The following is a 19,636-nucleotide window of genomic DNA, read 5'->3' as shown; positions in this document are numbered from 1 at the left end:
AATTGGTCCAATAAGCAATAAGTCAACCCAAGCTGGACAGCCCGTGGTCGAACAGGTAGTAGAACCAGACAATGTGCCAACATAAAATAATTAATTAGGTTTCATAATGTTTATCACTAGTTAGCCTCTTCCAGGCATTTAGTTAGTTGGGGCGCAGCGCGAAAAACGGCAAGCGAAAAGATTAAAGAGAAGCGCGGCTTTCTTTCGCTTTCTCTCGCCGCACTTCTCCCTTATTTTTTCTCTCTCGCCGTTTTTCGCGCTGCGCTCCAACTACCTGAACGCCTGGAAGAGGCTAATCACTTGTCAGTACCTTCACCAAAAGATGTCTCTTGCGTTGTGTATTCAGTTGCTCTGAATTCAGACTGAAGCTTTTAAGGTTATTTGCTTAAAGTTGACATAGGAAATAATAGCAATTTTTCCCGTTGATCATTGTGGCATAATGTTTCAAACTGTGCTGTAGTGGAACAAGGCAGAAAAGGGCACTGACGAGTTTACGTTAACACTAATTTTCCACATCGGACTGACCGATAAAAGCGGACGATAAGAAATCATTCGCAGTGCGATACAAGAGAATCAATCCGTCAGTTACGTTTACGAAAAGATTCCGAGCTTTTCAAGGTAATTTGTCTCGTCACAAAGAGATCCTTTTAAAAGTCTTGTGGCTTATGTCAACCTTACCAAACTGAAATGGCCTCTGTGAACGATGTGGTTCTCACGGTGACCTTTTCACTGCTATCCCTAACCGATTTTGTTGGAAACGTATTGGTTTGCCTAATAATTCTTCAGCGAAAGCGATTCAGGTTTCGTCGTTGGACTCTCGACTATCTTTTCTTAAATCTGGCGTTGGCCGACATTACGGTGGCAGTGTTTGCAATTCCGCGATATGTGCTAAACCACGCTTTCGCACATCCTCTTGGCTCTGTTGGCGACTTCTTGTGCCGTTTTGTCACGGGAGGAAATCTTATGTGGACCGGAGGGGCAGCATCTGTCTTCACACTTGTCACCATCGCCTTCGAACGGCGCCATGCTTCCCGGCCTTATCAGGTCGGTCAAAAGTTGTCCAAGCCGAAACTGCGAGTTTTGGTGTTATCCTCGTGGATTTCCGCTTGCTTGCTCAATCTTCCTCTGTTTTTTATCATGTCTTATGACAGCCGAAGCAACTTCTGCATAGAAAACTGGCCACATCCTCTACTTCCTAAAGTATACGGAATAATTTGGTTTTCTGTAGTCGGAGCAATACCAATTATCATTATGGTAGTTTTATATTCTAAAGTGGCTTATCACCTGTGGGTAAAAAGGTCAGTAGCAAGGCTTCATCGCACAGCTCTTTTAATTCCAAAAAAAGCTACTAAAATGGCTATTACATTAACAGTTATTTATTCAATCTGTTGGTTGCCGAATCTGATTCTCTACATCCTGGTATTTAACATTTCTGATACCTTTTACGGATCGCCGCTGTACGGATGGACTGTGGTACTGACCTGTTTGAACTCTGCAGTCAATCCCTTTGTGTACACTCTTCAAAGTCGACGCTTCAGAGCCTCTGCCAAACAAGCTTTGTTGTGCAAGTAAAGAATGAGTTTGGTTTTGCCTACGTGGAGACACTGGCAATAACTGAGAATAACAGAGGAATTGAGGCAGACAAACACTACGGAATTGTTATACGCGACTGAGCCGTAGCTGATGTTGGGAATTCCATAGTGCGAAATGAAATAACACAACAACTGGAGTGCAGAAAAAAGCATAAAGCACTGTTACAGTAAGGATCATTTTGGTGATCTTCTTTCTCGCTCGCAGCAGAGCAAGTCCCGATAGCTCTCAAACGGTTGGTGTACCAGAAAACCACAGTGGACAATACAGATAACGGTAAACCCATATGGAATCAGCGAGTCAAGCACGAAAAGCCATGCTTCCATAAAAGTCAATAACTACGTCGTATTTCATAACGAAGGTGTACCACCCTTTAAAGTTGCAAAAGCCCAACTTTCCACGACCAGTATTTCAACATTTTGAACATTGAATATATTACGAAGTTAAGGGTAGGAGTAACACCGCTCTCGCTTCTCCAGCCTGTCGATTCTTCGTATCGATTCCATTTGTTTCTCCTAGCAGGGGTCTATTTGGAGACAAACAAATTTAATCATTTACATATATATTGCTGCGCTCTGTAAAATCCGATGAAAACTTGTTTCAACAACCTACTAGTTATGCAGCGCTTTGGAGTGGTATACACGCTCGCCTTTCATTAAATAGGCTGAGATCTCTGTGAAAGTCAATTGTTTAATTTCGTGTAAAATTCGTCTTCATACCTTTTAAGGTTTTAAAATAATGTCTTCATTTATGCTCCGAAAAAAGATTAGCTGACCAGTTACAAATGGTTCTAAGCTATGGATGTTGAAATTTAACCGATAGTGACTTAAGGCAACTGAAGGCGAGCAGGCCTTTTTCAGGAGACACGGCTCTGCGGTATTTCACAGTCAAACAGCCTTTTTACAATAACTCATTTCTCGTGCGCTGATTGGCATTTTTATCATCAATAAGAGTACAGACGGATAAAATTTTAATTTATGCAAGCTTTCAAGTTCAACTTTCAGCTGTCAAACTGTCAACTTTTTAACCAATGAGATTTTATGGACTTTTTTAAGTAGCCAATCAAAAAGCGAGAAAAGCTATTGACAATGTTCGCGTCATTTTGAATAAAATTCACTTATCTTTATTTACGGCAAGTTTACGGCGTCTTTTGCCCTCATTTATTCCCGGCATTTGACCATTTTGAGGTGTTGTTATTGTAAAAAAACAAACGGACGTCAATTTGTTAATTCGCATATCTTCTGTTCACGTGAATAACACGTGCAGTCTCCTTGGATGTAGAAGTCATAGTTCCCAGATCGCTGTTTGGGAACGAGACCAATTAACCGCTTACAACTTAACCAGGAGACCTCAACAGACAACACAGCAACTCTATAAAGAATGTTTTATTAATAAAATAAGACATGTTTTACCATGTTTATTGCGTTGACTTTTTGTTAAGGTAAACAACTGTTAATTCTGGTTTCAAGCGCAAGAGTCCACGCAAACACTCAGCAACGCAAGTACAGCCACAAGAATAAAAACACTTCGAACATTTGAGATCTTTGAACGTTCCTGCTGAAATGTTTTCACCTTCGGTTTTGGTTTTTGTTTGCGTAGACCCTTGTGCTTGCATCACTAGTGAAAAAGAATTTTTTTTGGTTACAAAAATCTTAATCAAAAAACTGAATTACAGGTAAAGAAACAACGTGCTAATTGACAATATTACAATTTATCGAATGCGGCAACTCCCCTTTGCGGCAGACACTTTGGACGAACTCGTGAAATTACTGCATCGATTTGCTTTTACCCTCCCAAGCTGGCCAAGCCATTTAGTTTGGAGTGCCTACGTATTACAGAAAGTAGACTATACAACATTTCAGAATGAATTACGTCCTCTACAGCAATTTTGATTGACTATCAAACTCAACTATGTATTTTGCTTTAGCTTTTCGTTTGTGTTCTGTAATTGAATTATAGCGCTCGTGCTACACACGCTAACCAATTACAAGCAAACATACTCTCATGTTACGCGGGTTTTCCTGCGCTTGGCACGGGCTGCATGCGAGTTTCTTCTCTTCGTGAATGATCCGAGGTGATCACATTGACAGACAATGCAAAACTACTTCACCAAAAATAATTCGGACAAGTGAAAAACTTGTTCATACAGAACTTATGAACTAGTACTACTACTACAGTCTAATAACTGTGTGGTCATTGCTTAAGTACTGGACTGACACTGACAACCTAACAGAGAGAATACACACGCCCATATCAACTTACAACCGTATTTTAATGCAAGTTTTAAAAACCAAGAACGCGATACCCCCCAAAATGTGTTTGAAAAGGTTGCCTTCCACTACAAACACTATGGAATTTGTTACAAGTTAGTTAAAAATACTGAATTAAACGATACCACTTGAATTCCTTACAGCCACCGTTCCCTCAGATATAACTTACTTGGTCATGGCTGATCCCCCGTTTTTGATGAACCCCTATAAAGCTGTTGGGCGTGGATTCTGGATCATGATTGCCGGTTGGTCAATAGGTCTTTGGTCGGTCAATTTGCCGAATGAGAAAATCTTACTTTGACTAATACTGACGAACTATGTTGATAAAGTGACGGAAAGGAGTATAATATGTCCCAATTTCTTGTTTCTCGCTTGTTAACGAGAAAACATTTACAATTACTCTTGTATTGTCATTTAACTACCATTATTTAGCTTCTAAGTCCTTCTTAAGCCTGACAAGGGACGAAACCTCCATTTATAAGTCCAGAATCACCAGTGAGAGGCTTTTAAACCCCATCGCTGTCAGAATCACTGTAGAAGTCCTGTAGCGTGACTCTATTAAACTTGTACTTCTGTCTGTCACAACAGTTCATGTATGACCACCAGCCCCGTGTCCTCCCCACTGACAGATTTTTTCGGCTACCATGGAAACCATTCATTTGGCTGTGTTTGTCTCGGTGGTAGGCGCGCAGGCGCAGTGTAATGCTGATAATAAGCAGGAAAACGATAGGTACAGCTAAAACTGACAGAATGATGAGTGCAGGGATTATTCCAGCGGTTATATTATCACTGTTACTACCGTCCACGGAGTCTTCTTGCGGTCCACTGATAGAGCTGTTTTTACCTGTGCCTGTTCCTTTTGGGATGAAGCGCGACTGGTCAGTAACATTGACCCAAGTAATAACGCTCTTCTTTGAAGGTTCTTCGATTCCAGTATCATTAACTTCACCCAGACCAGTAGAATTTTGGTGATATGAAGGACTGCTGGGAGACCTGTTTCCATCTCCACTGTATTCAGTCATTACAGCTTGGTCTGTACCAGCGGAATCTTGGTGACTAGACGTGTCTATATCGGGCTTGTTTTCATCGCCATCCTGTTTAGAATTGACGTCTTTACTGTCCACAGCTTGGTCAGGTGATTTACCCATGGGAGTCTGGTGACTACCTTCATTAATCTGTTCGCTGGTTAAAACGGGTACAGTGGCCAATGGAGTAGTTGCAGCACCTGCACTCGAGGAATCTGTCAATAAAACAAAGTATTTAGAACATGAAGGCTTGACTCAACCCATTTTCCTTCGTGTCACGGTCTGAAAAACCTGTAAGTTTTACGCCGTTTCAGGACTGTCAATTCGGCTAATACCGTAAAAACCCGCATGTAAGAACCAAGTGGTTTAAAAACCTGTTGGCAGAAATGTGCCATTTTAAAACCCCAAAATATGAGAACCTGTTTGGCCAAGCAAGATCAAGCACGTTCTTATATGTGGGTTTCATCTAAATTATGAATTCTTGTTATATAAGCAACGCCACATAATGGACCCTTTGCAGCTGGGGTCACGTGACCAAATTTTCCCTAGAAAAATTCTATATTATGGGCTGTAACTTAAAGAATGCCAGAAGTGGAAAGAGCATATCGAAAATACCAAAATGGCCAAGTTTGAGGCCCCTGGCATTAAAAAGTAAGTTGACACTACAGTTTGAATTTTCGGAAAATTTAGAGGATTTGTATGGAAAATGTTGCTCTCCCACAACTTTTTCCACACAAATCTTCTTAATCGTTCAAAGATTCAAACCGTCTTAAAATCTCATTCTTTAATGCCAGGGGCCTCAAACTTGGTAATTTTGATATTTTTGACATGCTTTTTCCATTTCTGGCATTCGTTAAGTTATAGCCCATAAGTTTATGAAAAGTAGGTCACGTGATGACTTAGCTGCAAAGGGCCTACAAACATCCCGTAATCAGTTGCAAAAGGCTTAACTTGATACAGTTGTGAATAAATATTTTGTATTTACATGTCACGAACACACCCAAATTTATTTATATTTCTGGTAATCAACAACTATGTATATATCTCAGCTGCTTAGCCTAAATTGCTAATAGGTACCCCAAAATACAAGAACCTATTTTGCCAGACTTCAAAAAATGTAGGTTCTCACAAGCGGGTTGTTTTTCTGTAACCGATGTTAGATTTTATGCCTTACTCCCACATCTTCACAGATCTATAACCGTTACGCACTAATGTTGAGTAACAAAAGTTACAGTTTAAATAAGAACGAACCGGTTGGTGGTTTGGAGGACAGTTTCCAAAGTCTGTTCGGACCAATCTCCACTACAAAAACATCACTTCCATCAACAGAGGAAACCAGGTCATGGGGTTGGGACAGAGCCTGTACAGAACAAACAGAGCAGATCAACAGTTAAGCACGAAATGCCTTCGCAAACCACAACCACGAGCAACGGTTTACGCACCTTGAAAAGGTCAGCCTAAATTTATCAAATTCGTCATTTGTAATCCTTGCCAATCTTCTCCATCCTTAACCATCCTTGTTCGGTCATGGTTTATTATTATCTCGTTAGTGTTTTTCTATCGAAGTAAACCATTATTCTAAGGTTTCTTTCAATTTAAAGGTACTTTTGTACGTGTCCAAAGTAACTCAAAATATCGTGACCGAGCTACTTAAAAAGCTGAAGTCTCAGAAGTCTGAGTTTGTCACTTAAGCAGGAATGGGAACAAAAAAACTACAACTACATTTTGCTTTAACAAGCCGTTAGTAGCAAATAAAACAAGCAAACAAACAAACAAAAAACAACAACAACACTTGAGAAGAATGACAAAGGCAAATTCCATCGAATGTTACGTCGTTACCTGATCGGTATTCGAGGGCCATGTTTGTAAGACGGCTTTGTCTGAAATCCTGATAGTGAACCCCTGTATGGGCACATACAAATCTTGATCCCGATTTGGCCCGTTCACAACGTACAAGACTCCACCCTCTGAGCCGAGATACAACAACAGAAACACATCAAATCAAATCATTGAATCTACCGAATTCAAAACACATATATGATAAACAACTCACGTGCATTCTGACTGTAAGCCACTGCATAAACAACTCCTCCAAACGCCGGTAACTTGATTTCGTCCAAGAAGGTTCCAGAGATTGAATTAAATGATTGCACACGGCCATTCTCTCTGTCAGCAACATACAGAGTGTGATTTGCTTGGTCCAGAGCAAGACTGTGGGGAACTAAGAACGAGCCGGGAGCGAGGGAACCTGGGAAAACAGTGACACCGGTTAATGAGATTTTTGTTTTGATTCCAGCAAATTTTTCCAAAATTCTTGTTCCTTAGTGTATTGCTTTCCATAATTCAGATCGTCTTGTTTCATAAATTTAAACGAAATGACCTGATTTATTACCGTTTAGAGCGCTTTTCACTTCAGTGTCGAAAAGCAATTGGTTTAGCAATTCTGCGCTACACGATTGGCCAACAAAAATTCGAGGCACCTTTTCCTCCAATCACAAGTAAAACTAAAACCAATCGTCACTCACCCGCATGCATTTTCCCGCGCTTTACGTTAACTACATGAAATTACTTTGACTTTTGATTGGTTCACTGAATTTCCTGTTTCCTTCGTGATTGACCAGAGTGATTACTTTGTTTTTTGGTTTATACGAAAGTCAATGCAAAACCCCTCTACAGAAAGGCAACGTGCAAGTGTTACTTCAGTTCCTATAGTTATGAAATATTTGACAGAAGAAATTGGCGTATAGGCAAGTTTGAAACGTTAAAAGTGCAGTGGAACTCCCGTCTTACGGCCACCCCGTTAATACAGCCACCTCTTTAACACGGCCACTTTATTCTGGCCCAAACAAAAGCTCAGTCAGTCATTTTCTAGTTTAAGAACCCATTTAATACGGTCATCCCTTAATACGGCCAGATTTTTGTGGCCAGCTGGTGACCGGTTAACGGCGTTGCACTGTATCCAGCGGTCAAAGCCAGTTGTTGTTACACTGTATAACACAAACTATAAAGACAGAGCAAGATGAGATAAAAAATGAAGACGTTGTGCATGGAAAAATATCGGTACCTTGTCTAGTGTCAGATTCTTCACCCCATGAACTCAGAAGCTTTCCGGTGGCAGAAAACTTCAAAATACGAGAATTACAATAGCTGTTGAGCAAAAAAATACGATGATTATCACAAGAATCAAGTAAAATAACGACTTGTCGTGATGATGGTGATGACGATGCCGCATGATGATACATCAACTGTAACCATAGTAACTGAGGTTTTTAGCTGAGGGTCAACCCTCTATCAAGGAAACGTAAAATGACAGCATTTTCCGATCTAACGTACCCATCTGCTACAAAAAACTCTCCGCTCCTGTCCACAGCAACAGATGTGGGTTTACAGAATCGTGAACTGCCAGAGCCTGGTACAAGCTTGTCTCCTAATGCCAACAGACGCTGGGTGTTGCTTCCTAGAGGTGAGAACTTGAATACCTGCAAAAGAACGAACACATCTGAACGGTAAATTGGTTCTAGAATTGATTTTAATACCATTTTCCATGTGCAAAAAACGTTCCATGAGGTTTCTTTTTTAAAAAGTTGTTTCGTTAAGCATAGATTGAAATTGGCTGAATCATTTCATTATAGATGTTTTAGGAAGTTTTGTCAACCCGATGAAAAAGTCATATTTAGCTATCCTGCGCAAACACTCGTATTCTGTTGAGCACTGACTTCATCCTAGGCGCGAGAAACATCCAAGATGCGTGGCCATGACTTTCTGCGCACACTTAACGACTTATCAGGGACAACTGCACGAATCTCTTAATAGCTACCCAGTATGGAATTGTTGGGATTAATTCAAATGCGTCGTTCTTGCAAGGCTAAAATGGGAACGCGACAAAAGAAGTCTGTTGTGTCTTGTTTCAAATAGCGTACATGTACACGCGTTAAAGAAAAACGTCACGCGAGAACAGCAACTCCGTTGTAGATTTACAGTAGTCGGCACAGTATTCATGTTTACAGGCCAGCCATGACTAATGATTGAACATACATGCAAACTGCACTTGCTACGGCAGCAGTTTCACAGAGGAAAAATGTTTGAAAAATACAGTTCACAGTAGTCTCTCTTATACTGCTAAATCTCTTCTTGATAGTGTAAAACTTGAAGAGTGTTAAAGTAGATGTAGAGCACAGTACACAGAAATAGAACCACTTCACAAACCTGGTGGCTGCCAACATCAGTCAGCCACAAGTTGTCTTCATGATCAACTGTTAGCCCATGAGGCAAATAAAACCTAAAGCAGCATAAAATAACATATTAACAGTCACAAACAGGAAAACATCAAGTCAGTATTGCACCAAAAAACGTGAGTTAAACGCTTTGTGGATGAGCTCAAAAAACGGTCCAACATAGGTTTGGCGGGGTGCGGGATGAGAGAAAATGAAGGCGGGACGCGGGATGACAGGAGCGGGATGGCGGAATGCGAGATTGAAAATGGCAATGTTGAAACCTCAAAAAAAGTTACTTTGAGTTTGACATAATGGTTTCAGAGCTGGTATAAAATCGCTCACTTACATGTCCCTGCCCCAAAATCCTTTTACTTTCCCACTCACAGAATCCAAGATCCACACAGTATGTTCTTTGATGGTGCCAACAGTATCAGCATTGTGGAAAACGTCAGCAGAATCAAATGTGCTGTGAAGTGAAATGAGAGTTCTACGTATAAGAATCTGAAGGATTTAACATACAAGTGTTGCTTGTCCTTTGCAATAATATGGCAAATTTGAATGATTTAAGCTCCTCTGTAAACAATGAATTTCACATTAAGTCTACACTGTTGTTATATATGTGCATGCATATGTTGTTACTGTTGCATACATGCTTTACGTGTATAATAATGCTATCCAGTTGCAAGACACAATGGTATGACTGTTTTAATTAAAAACGATTGTTTTATACCAGTTATAAGCATTCCTTGGTATAAGCTGGTCAAAAACCATTACGAGCATACAATTACGAGCATACATGAACTCATGAAGTATACTGGTAACTGGGATTGAACCGTGACAGAAGTAACAAGTGTAGTTGTGTGACATACTTCTCGTCCCATATTCTGCTGGCACGATGAAACACAATAACTTGTTCCTTGGAATCAAGTGAAACTCCTGTAACTTGTCCCAGTTTAGACGTTTCTATTGCTGTTAAGCTTGGCCAATCAGACACAACATGGAGCTCCGGGATATGTTCCTCATTATCTCTAGCTTGTGTAACAGGACCATCTGGTTCAGATGTTGGAGTCACAGAAGGAAGAACAGGCTGCATTTCTTTGCTAGAAGAAACCATTCCCTTGGAAACTTCCACGAAAACCATACCTTGGTTTGATTTGGTACTTGACTTCGGTGATTCCTTCTCACCAAACTCCAAATCAGAAATATCCATTCCATGGTTTCTGTCACGACTTTTTGAATCACTTGATACTTGAACATAAACGGTTGCCTGGGTGCTTTGTTCTTCAGGAGTTACTGCAGAGCTATGTACAGGGCTGGTGGCTTGATCTGATGAAGCTTTGGAGTTGGACGAATGAACCAAGGGTGTGTCAGATCCACTTGGAAAATGCTTAAAAATTTCTGGATGGTCCTGCTCTCCACAATCTCCACCAGAATATTCCAGGCGGTCTGCATTACTGTAGTACATGATGTAAAAATTGCACATTTCATCGTGGCCTGATGACCTGAAAATTTAATGGGAAAAAAATAATAAATTCTAAGTATGTGGAACGTAACTTGTACTACTCACATTTTCCCCTGTCAGTGTCAACCATTTCAGTTTCAGCTACTTCACGATGTTAAAATTCTCCTTATTTAGTCCCATACATTTCTGTTTTGTCAGTTATGAGAATATGGTTTTGACATCAGACCTGTAGATGCTTGTCAATCTCTTTCATTGTCTGTAGACACTCTCATTTTCATTATATGTAGGTCAAACACTTACCCCATATGAACAACACCATGTAAGTTATGACCTCTCGAATCATATGTGCAACGTGCAACCTGAAATGGAAAAAAAAAAAAAGGCAGAACAGAATCGATAAGCCAAAAAAAAAAAATATTAACAAATAAGGTGATGTGAAGTAGGAAATTTAGATAAAACCAGAGTTTAATCTCACCAAGATGTCTCCTTTCTTTATGTCATATGTCTTGTCCATTGGATAAAATGCCTGAAAAATCACCACAAAAATAGTAATGATCAGAAAGTACATGTAGTGTAACAGCTGAAGGAGCTGACTCATATCATGCTTTTATTTTCAATGAAGACAGTTCACAAACAGCAGAAGGCTGATAGATTCAAAGAGCATGGTGTCAACACTTCAAATGTGCAACTTAAGCAATAATTCCTTTTGGCCACATAAACAACCCTAGTCTCCTCTGCAGGCGTTTTTTGGAGTGTTGTGTGACATCCTCATAATCACTTCTCAAAGAATAGCAATAAAAGGTCTTGTGCCATGACCTACTAGGAAGTGTAGCAAGAGTCCATCAATGAGAAAAGAAAAATCAAGCATTCCAATGTTTGAATGAAGCAAATTATATGTCCATTACCTGTGGCGCCTGAGGGTCTCCCTTGCCAAGCAAAGTCCAAACACCACTACGGACCCGGTAACCTGTTATTACCTTGGCTGAAATAGCAAGGAATGTATAGAGATTGATGACACTGACAGTAGTTATTTAATTAGTTATTTGCTGCTGCCATCCAATTGCAGTTCACCCTCTTTAGTTCTTTGAACTTATTAAGTAAATAATCACAGAGATTCAGTTACTTAGAGCCTGAACAACAATCTGAGTGTGTTCATTGTGTAAGAATATTGAGACAACAAATGACAAAACTTAGTTGAAAAAATTGAAATATTTTGACTAATACCATTGTCAGAGTAAAAGAGGCATACAAGGTTGGTCTTAATAGCATGCAGGGGCAGATCCAGGATTTTTCTTAGGGCCGATTTACACGATACGACTTTGTCGCATGCGACAAGTTTATGACAGGCCATGACATGAATTGTTCCATGTAAATCAAACATACAACTTGCTTATGACTGTTGTGTACGTCAAAAAAATTGTTGTAGGATTTTAAAACATGTTTTAAAACGCTGCAACAATCATAGTCAGAATTGATAGAAAATGACATATTTTGTGACAAACTGCTACTGAGGTGGGGACAAAGGAGACATTTTTCTTGCATCGAAATTGCGGATGAAGTTGTTGTTGACTGATTCACATGAAGTCGTTTCTCAAAAAGTACTGAACAGATTAAAGCGAAAAACATCTTGTTAGAGAGTTTTTCCAAAGCGCAGGACAGCTAAAATATTTGTTTACCATTTGTTAGAACTTTCGCTCTGTAAATCCTGGTGCAAACTTTTGCATATTTAATTTTGTAAGTGAAAATGTTGTGCATGTGTAAATGGTCCTAAGTCATGTCGTAGGCCTGTCATAAGCTTGTCACATGCGTCAAAGTTGTACCATGTAAATCGGCCCTTAGGAGGGGGTGCACCACTAAAGAATGGCGTAACTGACTAGTGAGGTAAACAAATTTTAAAAGCCAATACGAAGAAGAAGGCTTCATCTCAGGGTTGGGGGGGGGGGGGGGGTTATGCACCCCCTGCACCCTCCTCCCTAGATCCACCCCTGGCATGTTCATAAAAGTGGATTGCAGTCCCCCAGTTGTCATGTATAGCATCTTTTATTAGCCCCATCAGACATGAAGTTGTGTCACATGCCAGACCTTGTCTCAAACTGCTATTGTACTGACCTATACTTCAAAGCTAGAGAATCTTACCATCACTTTCCTTATGCCTTGTTAGACCTTTCTATTGATACTACTTACCAAGTCTATGAGCATGGGTGCGGTAGGCAAAAGCAAACATTGTTTCTGGTTTGTTGTATTTACAAGCCATGTCAACATGAATGCCTAAAAAAATAAAACAACAAGTCATTACTTTATACATGTACTATACATCCCAATAAGTTGTTGGCTATTACTGACAATAACTCTTCTTTAGCTGTTTCAGGTTTAAATAATAATTTTCTGCATTGCTTGGACCCTGCAACTACTATTTTTAAATTTTGGTTCTGAGAAGAGTTTAATTTTTAAGTTGACATTGGCTGATGCAGATTGTAAGGACAGTTAATTTTCTAGAAATTGTTAGACAATGTGAAGTCTTATACACTGTATATTGGGTGACCCCAAAAGGACTGGTGATACTGATGTTAGACAAATAATTATTGTTGTTTGTACATCAGCAGTGCACCAATTTATAAGCAATCGAGAATGTCTTTATAGAGCAGAAATCTGAATTCATAACTTGGTACAAGTACCTAACCTGCTGTTTCTGGTGGAATGGAGCCACTATAAGCCCACAGAAGATATATTCCTCCTCCATAGGGAAGGCTAAAACAAAACGAGAGCAAAATGACTGTATTCTCTAAATTCAGAAAACAACAACAACTGTCTGACCAGCCAGCCAACAAAATGTCCAACTCAGGGGATCCACGTACATGTAACCCCCAAAAGGCTTCAAGTTGCTGTCAGGGGTGGTAAATTTGTGTTTAGGGGAATATTATCAATATTTTTTTTGTTCAAGGTACATATATACATTAACACACTTAGCTTAAGAAAGATTCAGTCAAGCCCTGTGCTACCCATAGTGTGCATATAAATGACATTTCACTGAGAATACTAGTATATTAAAATTTTTTCTACCATTTCGTGAGTTACAAATTTACATGTAAGGACCTTTCCCAGTCTGCAGATCTATCACTTTTTCTTCCAGTTTGCAGCATTTACCTATCACTGAGTACTGCATTGTGACTAGTTGAATTCTTGCTTGTCGTGAAATTAAAAAACTCTTTGTCTGACAGAACTGGAAAAAGTGAGCTTTAATGATTTACTAAAAATGAAACCTCTTTACAACAAGCAGGATGTTCCACAACAATCTGGAGACAAATTAAGGATCTCAATGAACACTTCCTTGAATGAACGTTTCTATGAAGTAGTCCTGTTAGAGTTTCCCCAGAGGTAACTACTTCATATATATAAGCAGTGCACATCTGACTGTTTAAATAGAGAATAACTCTCTGTAGTATTATTATAATTATATGACAGTACTGTACATGATTTCAACTACATGTACCAGAAGCAGGGCTGCAAATAACAGTCGGTCATTGGACATTGGCTGACCAAAATTTGCTCATGTCTGATGAAATCCCAACTGTGGTCAGACATCGTAAATCATGTTACGATAGTGACAAAAAAAATCTACTGTGAGTAAATCTTACTTTTTTTGGTGATGTCCGACCACAATTTGTTTTGTCCAACCAAGATGGTGTCTTAGTAGGACATATGTCCTTTCTGGAGAACAAAAATTATTTGCAGCCCTGAGAAGTACATTCTTGTCTCAGTATTTACCTTTGGTGGCTGGTGTGGAGAATAAATCCTGAATAGTCTTTAGCCCCAGCTAATAAAATGGCAAATAATAAAATCAAATTTAATGCAACAATTTCATCTCCATTTGGCTTAAACATGGATGTATTAATATGTACCTACCAGTAATAACATACATGTATATTTTCAACTCATATGAAGGTTACTTTTTTATTAAGTTTTAGATGCCAGTGTTTTACTGGAAAACATACCACTTGTAAAATTCATACAAAACTACATTTAGTCCCTGAGTATTGCATTTTCCATATTCTCACTAGTGACGATATTGATTACGTCATTATTTTCCAGCTTTTACACAGTTGTCTATGCAAACAGTCAGTTTGTTTATAAAATAAGAAGAAAATTGCATGATGGCTTGAATATATGAATTTTATTTTCTTGTGTTAAAAACGATATTTTACTCACTAATCGTGCTCCTTTGTAAAATATTGTTTATGCTACTTAAAATATTGTTCACGTCACCATGTAATATCTTCTGTCTAATATTAATATTGGTCATCTTACCTCGGAAAGAGTCCACAGATGCATAGTGCACTTGTAACACAAGATAATTAATTCCTGAATTTCCTCCTACCGCAAATCCAACATCTGACATAGAATAATATATTAACAACAATACCCTGATTCAAAATTTATAATTTTATCCCATAATTCTTAACATAACCTTTAAGCTAAGCACTGATGTTCTTGAGACAAAACAGGGACTGAAAGAAACTACAGGTGCATGCCTGACAAAACTGAAGACGACACAAAGCAAGCAGGGACGTACACTGTAGCCAGGACTTTTCAAAGCAGGGTCAGACTGTGCTAAAGTGAAGGTACTCACCAGATTGTTGTGTCATTTTTGCCACCTGTTGTAGGTTGTTTGCTTAAGAAAGGCTTACAAAAGGGGGGGTCACAGGCACCCCAGGACCCCCCTAGATACACCCCTGACAAGATTACCAAAGAATTGAATACAAGTACACTGCAGGTATCTTGTACACAAAATGTGATCCATAATTACTTCTTGAAGGGACTTTTTGAAGTAAAGATATAACATATTAAGAAAAACGTTTTTTGTTTCATAAATACAGGACAGAATACCTCACTCACCTTTGGGTAAGAATTTAGCAGGTGCATCTTTGGCCCAGGCATAAATAATGTTTTGAGAACCCTCACATTCCCTGTATGGTCCACTTTTACAATCCCTGATGTTCAAGGTAATAGTAAAAAATTCATGATTATTATGTTGGGTGACCTGGTAATTTATTTTTTGTTAATTTCTACATGCTTCAACTTTTACACTGTAAAGTACAGGACTGGGTTGTTCAAAAGCCGGTTAATGCTAACTGAGGATTAAAAGTTAAGCAAAGTATTTAATTATTTTGTATAAAAAAAATTTGACTGCTTATGTTTTGTGTAGTTTGAGATTACTCTGGGTCAAAACTCAAGGGCAAACAATATATTAAACAGAAAAACCTCACCGAAAAGTCACAAAACTGAAATCAAAATTCATGTTAATCCTGGATTAGTTTAATTGGGCTTTGAACAACCCCAGCCAAGGGTATTAATTATAACTATAGGTTACACTGCATTAGGTGAAAGTGGAGCATACCGTCACAGGTACAGTTGTAATCCCAGTGTCTATAGCATAGCATGAACCAACTACCATACTAAAATGGTAATTAGTAGAACTACTACTCTTGAATGGGATACTTAAAGGGGCTAGGTCATGCAATTTTAGGCAATTTCAGCACTGATCAAATGGTCATAGAATTAACTAAAATATCTCAAAAATGGCTCAAAACTATAGACGATCTCAAACAAAACACAGGAAAGCCAAGAAGGGACATCTATGGACAAAACTGGAGAGGATTACAATGGATTGCATTTGGGTAAATTTGAAAAACGTCAGCCCACCTGCTTTCAAATTTATATCAGTTTACATGAAAATGTCATTTACACAGCTGGAAAATCATTCTCAGTTGTTATGTGGCCGTGATTTTGCAAATGAAAGACTTTTGCTCTGCCAATTTGACGTTTAGAGCTCATAATTAACAAAATTAAACAAAATTACCTAAAATAGCATGACCTAGCCCCTTTAAGTCCATTGAGCACCAGTTGGTTACCAGCCAACAAGTTACACTTGCATCACAATTTGCTGGAACTGACACCATCACCCTATCAGCTGCAGGACCTGGATCATTTCATCACAAATCTAACATGTCATAATCAGTACTAGACTAGCCACCTTTCCTTCTACCCGACAAGATGACCCAATTCATAGAGCAAGTAATCTAATACATAGAGCACCAATAGTACTAATTAACTAATACATAGAGTAGAGAATTCTACATTGCATAATTATTATACAGCTGTACTCACCAGCTAGAAAGAAGAGCTCCTGGTAAACTACAACCATATAACAACATGTGATGTGCTGTCTTCTGTGAAGCACTTGGTTCAAAGTGAACTAAAATATATACAACAGAACATGCCACATTATTCAAACAAATATATCTTTTTTATTAAAACCCTTTTCCACAAAACACAAAAGTATTATCTATTGAATACAGCCATATCTTGAGTGCATTTTCAAGATTAACATGATAAACTGCAATACTTATTTACCTACCTATGTATTGTTTGTGAGGTGACAGCTGAACTGCTGTACAAAGATATGTGTCCCTCTGCAAAATAAATTACCGTTGATAATATGTGTCATATTTATTAGCTTTTAATAATAGTCTCAATCAGCATAATTTAGGGACAAATGGGAGAATTCTGTGCTGGACTTGAAACGTGTCAGATACGTGTAATTTAATTCACATAAATTTTTATAACCCATTGGCTGACTATGGGCAAAACTCCTAAATTATCCGATTGAATAAAATGGTAACTACATGTAGCACTGAAATTTGGGGCACCTTAATTTTCTATTTTGGTGCATTATGTTTAAAATTTGAATTATTAATAAAAACAGACTATCAATGTCAGTTTTCCATCTTCTTTGGTTTTTATCAACTTTGACAGTTTATTTGGGTCTTTGCCTCTTGTCAACTATCACTACTGATAAAAAAAAACTTGAGTATGCAGTCATTATAATGTATAATTATATTTTTTTTCCTGTACTTTGGAAAATGCCCCAGATCAGATTGGCCACAGTCACAAACCTACGTGTAATCTGAGGATGTCACAACTTGGACTAACTTAATGAGAATTTCCCATATGAACACTCCAGCTGGATGACCAGGACGAAACTTTTTAGACAGAATAGCTTTGCTTTTGCAACATAATGGCCAAAATGGGAAAATTGTTGCCCTGTATGTGTTTCCAATTCAGTATGTACATTACCTTTACGAGTAAAGTTGCAAGAGTCCACAAAGCTACGATAGTTGTAAATGATACAAGTTTATATTCCACTATTTAGGTTTTGTTTCTTGAATTTCGTCTCGGTCAACCGGGCTGAAATTTCCCATATGAACAGACAACAAAATTCGTCCCAGTAACTGAGCCAGCCTGTATACCGGGCTCAAATAAAGAGGCTGTTTGCTAAGAAGTGTTGCTAAGCAGTGACGTGTAACATGTTTTAATGCCAGGTATGGTTCATCTATCTCTGAGGGGTATTGTGGTTATATTGAACTAACTGATATTCACCCTGGTATTGACAATTCGGTTTTTAATAGTCGCCAGAGCTCTAAATAAAGAAACTTCTTCCTGGCCTCTTTATATTTCAAACCATTCATTTGATTCCATGTACAAACCCAACTGTAAGATTAAAAGTTTTAAAACAACATGACAAGTGGCAAAAACAAGAAGGGACGATGAGACAACACTAAAGTGAAAAAAAAAAGGCTAACAGTTGAGCGCTTCGCAATTTCATGACGAGAATTAAGCTTAATTAAGGTCCAAAGATGTGGCGTATATTTGACAAACACATTCAATATTTAATGTGAATATCACGTTAAAAAGTGCGATTCCTCAGTTTTCAATCTTTGCGCACTTTCTAGAGTGATAAGAAAAGCTAATAAGTCTTAGTTGGAGAACAAGATAATCGACTTCTTGTCGAGCGAAACGTCAGCTTAATGTTCGAAGGGAGGATACAATTAAAATCGGTGAGGCGATCCTCCGACCACAACATCGGGCATGCATATTATAAAGTTTGATTAACGAATGCAATGTACAACTCAATCAAATGCACGACAAGTCACGAACGTATCTCGTTGATTAACAGAACACTTACCTCTTGTGGACTAGTCCCTGGCATCTTAATGCTGATCTTGGTTTCAGGAAGGACAGGTTCTTCAAATAAAGCTTGTGAATTTATGTGAGAGGAGATCACTTCGTTCCACACCGCAAAGCAGAGAATGGCCAACAACAAACTCTCACGGAGGCTTACCAAGCCGCCCATGACGAAAATCCACGTTTAGCGATTAACACTATCTCAGGAGAACCGCACAAGGTAAAGAAATCTTGTGATTGTCCAGTGCAGACGAATTTATCTGAGAAACTACGAGAGAAATGTCTGTATAGTACACTTCCTTTATGTAAACTGAAGCTCACTTGATGTTAAATATGCTAATGTATGCAGAAAGTGATCTCCCAGCATTCTTAGAGCAGCGAGTGCAGTGAATCATCACTTTGGAAAAGCGAGAAATTATTTGCTGAGATTTATTTGTCTCAAGGGTGTTGATTAACAATGGAAAATAACGACGATTTAGAGGAGTACAACTATGACGAGAGTCTTCACTCAGCTGGTCATTCACGGAAGGGAAAGTCGAAGAAGGAGGCAGGACAAAACAAGAATCCCCTGACGAAAGAACATGGCCGCGGTCACGCAGAGAGAAACGTAGTGGAAAACATTCAAAATGCAGAACAGAAGAGGAAGGAAGCTCCTCAAAAACAACAGAAAGAAAAATAACGAACGTTCAACTTGGAATTTTTTTGGATGAATTGTTTGGGCCAAAAATGAAAGTATTGAATGGTGTACTGCATGTGATGAGAGAAGAAACAGTAGCAATTCCCCCCCCCGCCACCCACCGGATGGCAGAAGCACTCAGAGGCAAAGAAGACCAAAAATAATTTGAAAAGACAGGTGCTTCGTGACAGAGAAATCGTTGAATATTCAAGGAGACTGCGTATTTGAGAGAGGAAGAAAAGGGACAAAACGCGTAAAGATTGAGCTTGACTTCTGTTCTGATCTGGGGGAATTCTCTACTTATTATTTGTAAAGAGTGTTGGACTTGATTACAAAACATTGCTGTACTAACTGTAAATTATTATGTTGTACGTTCT

The 19,636-nt window shown here is 38.8% G+C and overlaps 2 protein-coding genes across 2 annotated transcripts; one reads left to right on the top strand and one right to left on the bottom strand.

Annotated features, from left to right (window-relative positions):
* The first annotated feature begins 316 nt into the window (after nucleotides 1-316).
* LOC110058801 (tachykinin-like peptides receptor 86C) lies at nucleotides 317-2,716 on the top strand. The gene has a single exon (XM_020765458.2). The coding sequence runs from the start codon at nucleotides 688-690 to the stop codon at nucleotides 1,570-1,572; it is 885 nt and encodes a 294-aa protein (XP_020621117.1). The 5' UTR covers nucleotides 317-687; the 3' UTR covers nucleotides 1,573-2,716.
* A 244-nt stretch (nucleotides 2,717-2,960) lies between these two features.
* LOC110058823 (peptidyl-glycine alpha-amidating monooxygenase B-like) lies at nucleotides 2,961-18,910 on the bottom strand. The gene is made up of 20 exons (XM_089295392.1): nucleotides 18,585-18,910; nucleotides 16,977-17,031; nucleotides 16,727-16,814; nucleotides 15,455-15,549; nucleotides 14,867-14,950; nucleotides 14,327-14,375; nucleotides 13,242-13,309; nucleotides 12,746-12,829; nucleotides 11,467-11,543; nucleotides 11,037-11,087; nucleotides 10,862-10,920; nucleotides 9,969-10,601; nucleotides 9,446-9,565; nucleotides 9,092-9,164; nucleotides 8,219-8,364; nucleotides 7,950-8,032; nucleotides 6,939-7,133; nucleotides 6,725-6,852; nucleotides 6,137-6,245; nucleotides 2,961-5,100 (listed from the first exon to the last, which is right to left on the bottom strand). Exons 1-20 carry the CDS (start codon nucleotides 18,750-18,752, stop codon nucleotides 4,367-4,369), a joined length of 3,099 nt encoding a protein of 1,032 aa, XP_089151518.1. The 5' UTR covers nucleotides 18,753-18,910; the 3' UTR covers nucleotides 2,961-4,366.
* Between the last annotated feature and the right edge of the window lie 726 nt (nucleotides 18,911-19,636).

Source organism: Orbicella faveolata, unplaced genomic scaffold, assembly GCF_042242905.1.
Source record: "Orbicella faveolata isolate gen_17 unplaced genomic scaffold, um_ofav_v1 contig_26, whole genome shotgun sequence".
Classification (NCBI taxonomy): domain Eukaryota; kingdom Metazoa; phylum Cnidaria; class Anthozoa; order Scleractinia; family Merulinidae; genus Orbicella; species Orbicella faveolata.
This window is presented reverse-complemented; position numbering and strand designations above follow the sequence as displayed.